At 42.0% G+C, this 5295-nt stretch overlaps 2 protein-coding genes across 2 annotated transcripts, besides 19 other annotated features; both read left to right on the forward strand.

Moving 5' to 3' along the window:
* Positions 1-5295: a sequence feature (heterozygous, non-Esmeraldo-like haplotype).
* Positions 2-22: a microsatellite.
* Positions 143-169: a microsatellite.
* Positions 192-254: a microsatellite.
* Positions 425-445: a sequence feature (AT_rich).
* Positions 499-571: a microsatellite.
* Positions 1006-1035: a microsatellite.
* Positions 1160-1192: a sequence feature (AT_rich).
* Positions 1226-1268: a microsatellite.
* Positions 1310-1345: a microsatellite.
* Positions 1552-1572: a microsatellite.
* Positions 1728-1758: a sequence feature (AT_rich).
* Positions 1957-1982: a microsatellite.
* Positions 2033-2167: a sequence feature (T-rich).
* Positions 2778-2816: a sequence feature (AT_rich).
* Positions 2941-2964: a sequence feature (AT_rich).
* Positions 3130-3591, forward strand: Tc00.1047053503729.10 (hypothetical protein, conserved; the record flags this gene model as incomplete). Its single annotated transcript, XM_799037.1, has 1 exon — positions 3130-3591. One exon carries the CDS (start codon positions 3130-3132, stop codon positions 3589-3591), a length of 462 nt encoding a protein of 153 aa, XP_804130.1.
* Positions 3361-3419: a microsatellite.
* Positions 3616-3689: a sequence feature (GA-rich).
* Positions 3955-4032: a microsatellite.
* Tc00.1047053503729.19 (uncharacterized protein) lies at positions 4168-5295 on the forward strand (the record flags this gene model as incomplete). The annotated part of the gene is made up of 1 exon (XM_799038.1): positions 4168-5295. A coding segment is annotated over one exon (1128 nt), but the record flags the coding sequence as incomplete, so codon positions are not given.

The raw sequence follows: 5295 nt of genomic DNA on the forward strand, positions 1-5295 counted from the left end.
CTTTTTTTTTTTTTTTTTTTTTAGAGGCAATGGTTGCTTCATTGCAAATGGTACCCAATCCCCCTTTCCCCTTTTCCCTTTTCTTTGTTTTTTTTTTTTGTATCTTTCTTTCAACGATATACATGTGTCATTTTTACCTGCCCACACACACACACACACACACACACACGTACGCATGTAGGCATGTACGCATGTACGCATGTAGGCATGTACGCATGTACGCATGTAGGCATGTACGCATGTATATGATGCATACGATGTGATTTTGTAATCATAGAGGTGTGGTGTAAGTTGTGGCTTAATTGGGTTGTGAAGGTGCATACTTATTTTTATCTGTGGGCTTAAACATACACATTTATATCTACCTATATGTATGTATGTATGTATTACCACAGTTGTTATATACCGGCTCTCTGTACTATTGTTTTTTTTTTTTTTTTTTTATGGACACGGGGGGAGAGAGAGAGAGAGGAGGAAAAGAAAGGGAGGCGGAATATTAAAGAAAAAAGAAAAAAATATTTATTTATAAAAAAGGCAAAAACAAGCAGGCAAAAAAAAAAACAAAAACAAACAAAACACGCATGCCGACCAGTTTTATTTACAAGGGAGCCGATAGGCGTCTTTTTTTTTTTTTTTTTCCTCCTCTTTCTGTTCTGCCCTTGCGGTTGTTTGTTTGTTTGTTTTTGTGTGCGTCGTTCCGCCGCCCTCGGACCGTCGATCCGTCACCGTCCGAGTGTTAATTTGGACGGCTATTCGCCTCCGCGTCAGCGAGCGGCGCAGAAGACACCCCAAAAGAAGGGAGCCGCCGGTGGGGGAGTTGGCGGAAAACACATAAATACATACATGCATACATGCAGGCAAAAATAAATAAAGAGGAGGGTGTGTGTGTGTGTGTGGGAGGGGGGAAAGGCACGAGACTTTCTTTCTTTTTCGCTTATGTGCGAGGGATTTTGTATTTCTCTGTAGATACTTGTGTACATCAGTACTGCTGTTACCACAGGACTGTTTCTTTCTTTCTTTTTTTTTTTTTTTTTTGCCTTTGTTTGTTTGTTGTTTCCGCAGTTAAATTTTGTTTCGTATTCCCTGTGACATGCCTAAATGCATGTTGACACATAAGTACATACGTACACATTCACTTATATGATTTCTGTTTTCTATGATAAATAAATAAATATATATATATATATATTTTGTATGCATTTATGCACACCTGCACAGTCGTTTATATATTATATTATGTTATATTATGTTATATTATGTTATTTTATTTATTTATTTTTTGTTTTTGTTCTTGGTATTCTTTCCTGTATTATTTTTATTTTTATTTTTTTATTTTTTTATTTTTTGGGACTTTTACAAGCCTCAGTATATTATCTCTGTGGGATATATATATCGGTAGTTACGTGTGGGTTAAAAGTGATGGGATCACACGAGGGGAGGACACATCCAGCTGCCTTTCTTTTATTATATGTACGTACGTGTATGTACGCATTTGTTTTTGGTGGCAAAACAAAATTGGGGCGGAAAGAAACAAAAAAAAAAGCCGAAAATAATAAATAAATAAATAAATAATAATAATAAAAGGAAGGCAGCTGGTGTCGATAAAATATATAGAGAGAAAGGGAGTTGCAGAGAAGTGGGGAAGTTAAACTTTGCTTTTTGATCTTTACGCTCTTATTATTATTATTTTTCGTTTGTGTGAGTGAGTGATGCCTCTTGTTTTTGAGTTTAAATAAATAAATATATTTATCTTTATTTGCGGTGCTCTGTGTGTTTGTATCCCCGTGTCTGCGATTGCCTGCGGCTGACGGCAATGACTGCTGCCGCTGCTGTCAAAATATGCACCGGTACTTCTTTTGGGGTCCTGGTGGGAAGACGAATTTCATTCATGCGGCGGTGCGGAGAGGTCGGGTTTGGATGCATGAAGTTACGTTCAGGCACGGAAAGAAAAGCCGAAGAAAAGAACAGAACAGAACAGAACAAGAAGGGAGGAAGGACACCTGTAATCGACGATAATAATTAAACGACTGTGTTTTAATATTACTTTTATACAAATTTATGAGTTTGTGGTTTAATCTTCATTTGTTCATTTGTTCGTTTTTTTATTTTTCTTTTTTCTTTTTTGAATTTTTATGGGGATTTAAACCTCTTTTTTTTTTTTTTTTTTCGTGTACATCCACATGTATTCCATTGCCTCCCCCCCTCCCGCCCCTTCTCCTGCCTGCACACCCTTCTTTCACTCCTTGTGTATGCGCGGCAGAAGAGTGTGAGTGAGTGGGTTTGTGTGTGTTTGGTTGCGTGTACGAAGAGCGGCATGTGGTCATGGGTGCATGCAGGGAATCACCATTATTATGTGTGCATATTATTTATTATTTTCTGTCGCACTGCCATTGGAGGGAAAGAGAGAGTGAGTGAGTGAGAGAGCGGCGATGAGCGCTTAAGTGGGGGGGGGGAATATAAAAGATGTCATTAATTATACATACGTATACACTTATATATATTTCTTTATTACTATTATTTATTGTTTCATTGGTGAAAAGATGGAGAGGGGAGGAGATGAAAGAGGAAAACGAGTGCTTTTCCATTTCCCGCCACACACATACAATGAAAGGGAAATAATCGTGGGAGTGATGGTGATACAAAGATTTGGGGCAAGTTGTTTGGCGTGTTTATATTGTGTTTGGCCAAAAGAGTTGGAAAAACTGGGAGTAGGCATGGCTTGTGGCCGACATGATTCCCCGGCTGGATCTTGTTGTTTTGTTTCTTCTTCTTTTTCCTTTTATTTATTAAAAAAAAAAAAATTTTTTTATTATTATGATTGACATAACATTCACCCTTCCAAGGCGTGTGGGACAGGAACGGGGAATAGTTTTGTTTTTTGTGCAGTGACCTGCGGAAGTAAAAGTAAGCCGCCAACACCAAGAAAGAGTGAAACGGAGGAAAATTAAATAAATAAATAAATATCCATACACGCATACATACCGACAGACATATTTGTGTGGTGCCTTCCGCATAACGGAGAGAAGTGGAGGCCGCAAGCAGAGCGGACGACGGCAGAAGAGCGGGAAAGGGATTTATTAAACAAATTCGGTTGGCTCGGCGGGAGAGAGGGAAGGCGGGGGCTGAAGGATGCCGTTGTCTCTGACACGCCAGGCGGCTCAGCAGTCGGACGATGTGAGGCAAACTGAGGAGGAATTAGTGCCACGCAGGGTGGTGACACTTCATCTGCGTCCTGCAACCGCGGAGAACGAGGAGGATCGCATGCGTCGTGTTTCGTGGGAAAGAAATGTACGGGAAAATAGAAACCAGCGCGTCAGTAAAAGTTGCTGTGTTTTTCATAAAAAAAAACTTTTTGGGGAGAGCAGCAGCGATGAAAGTAGTAGTAGTAGCAGCAGCAGCAGCGGTGACGAAAGCGGCGGTGTTATTGGTGACAACGACCAACAGAGAGGAGGTGATGCTCACCATTACGGCCGTCATGGAAGCCATGAGGGCGATCCTGCTGCTTGCCAGCACGGTGATAATCGCCACCACCGCCATAAACATCCACCTTGCACAAAGGAGCATTGTTACTGCGGAACGCGGTTTCATTAAGCATCACTGTGGAGTAACGCGACGGAAAAAGAAGAAAAAGAAGAAAAAAAACGAACATGGAAAATAAAGAGAAGAAAACAAGACAGACAGGAAAGAAGGTCTTTAAGGGAATGGGTGTGGTGTAAGGAAGGGATGGTGATGGTGATCGGGAGTAATGATGTTAATATTACTGATATTGATGCTTGGGAATTATAACAAAGAGAAGAGAACGATGGGGAGGCCAGGGTACATTGAATGTGTATCCATGAAATGTGTATATACTAATATCTATATCTATATATATATTTGCCTGCGTTGTGTTGTGTGTTTGTGTGTGCGTTTGGATCTATTCAATTATTTTGAGAACTTGCGGACTTTGAACCAATATATATATATATATATATATATATATATATATATATATATATATATATATATATATATATATATATATATATATATTTGTCTTTCTTTCTTCCTTGGCGGGTTATTTCGCAATCACTCCTTTTTTCTTTCTTTTCTTTTTTTAAAACTATTAGAACCATATTTTTATTTGGGAGGATTGTGTTTTGATTTTGTGGCAGTTGGTGCTTCACGATGCTGAGGGAGGGGAGTCTCACTGCGTCTCCTCAAGGACTGTCGGGTCCATCGCCAGTGTTATTGTCAGCATCGCGACAGCTGCTGTTGCATTATTCTCCGAATGAAATGGATTCACCAGCGAAGAAGTTGGAGACAGCCAGCAGTCTTCACTCCAGCATCACAGAATTCATGCGCAGCCCCATGCTTGTTATTCAAAATCCTGACTTTATGAAAACGACAGAAAAGTCTCCAACTACACACGGTGATGAAAATTTATTACACGACGTGGAGGAACTGCGCCGCCTTGTTGGGACGACGCAGGAGGAGGTTTGTGCGCTGCGCCGCGCGGTGGCAGAGCTAGAGGCTGAGATACACACCAATAAGAAGGAATTGTTAATGCGGCTTTATTCCGACTTGTCGACGCCACCACCAACTGGATTGGAAGATAAAGATGCTGGTGGCGCGGGTGTGGAAGTAGACCAGCTGCTCGCATCTTTGCGAAACCAATTACTCAGTCAAGTACGGGAGTTGGAGGAGCAGGCAACGCTGTGCAGATTAAATAACACCGCAAAGGAGGAGGCACTTCGCTCTCTTTACGCCAGTATTCTCGCCGAAGAAAAGAATAATGAAGCGCGTAAAACGGAAATTCAGGCAGGGGAGTCGGTGTGTCATACGCTGCGACTGAAGCTGCAGGAGGCTCAGCGGCGTGTGTGGGATTACCGACGGCGTGAGGCGTTTGTTTCTGCCGCCGAGAAGAAGTATTTGGAGCAAATGGAGAAAATTCATACTTTGCGAGAGGAGGTGAGGGCGTGCGGGTTGCACCTTCCGGTGTTTGGGGCAGGAGGTGATAAGACGGGATCTGTTATTCCGACATGCAATCGATTTTGTTGGGAGCGGCGCTGCGTTGGGCGACAAAATGCAGTTAAGCCACCACTGTTGTTGGAAGCGGGCGGTGTTTCTTCCGACAGGACGGGAAGGGATTGGAATGAAGGAAGAGAGGAGGGCGACCCGAACGCCATTGTGTCACGTGTTTTTGCCTTTCCTCCAGGCGTCTTGTACGCGTTGCAACTTGCCATGTCGGGCGACAAAGGAGACCGCTCTACTGAGAAGGAGGGCGCTGATGATAATGAGTACATGAGTCATCGA

Source organism: Trypanosoma cruzi, genomic scaffold (genome assembly GCF_000209065.1).
Source record: "Trypanosoma cruzi strain CL Brener 1047053516293 genomic scaffold, whole genome shotgun sequence".
NCBI classification, from domain to species: domain Eukaryota; phylum Euglenozoa; class Kinetoplastea; order Trypanosomatida; family Trypanosomatidae; genus Trypanosoma; species Trypanosoma cruzi.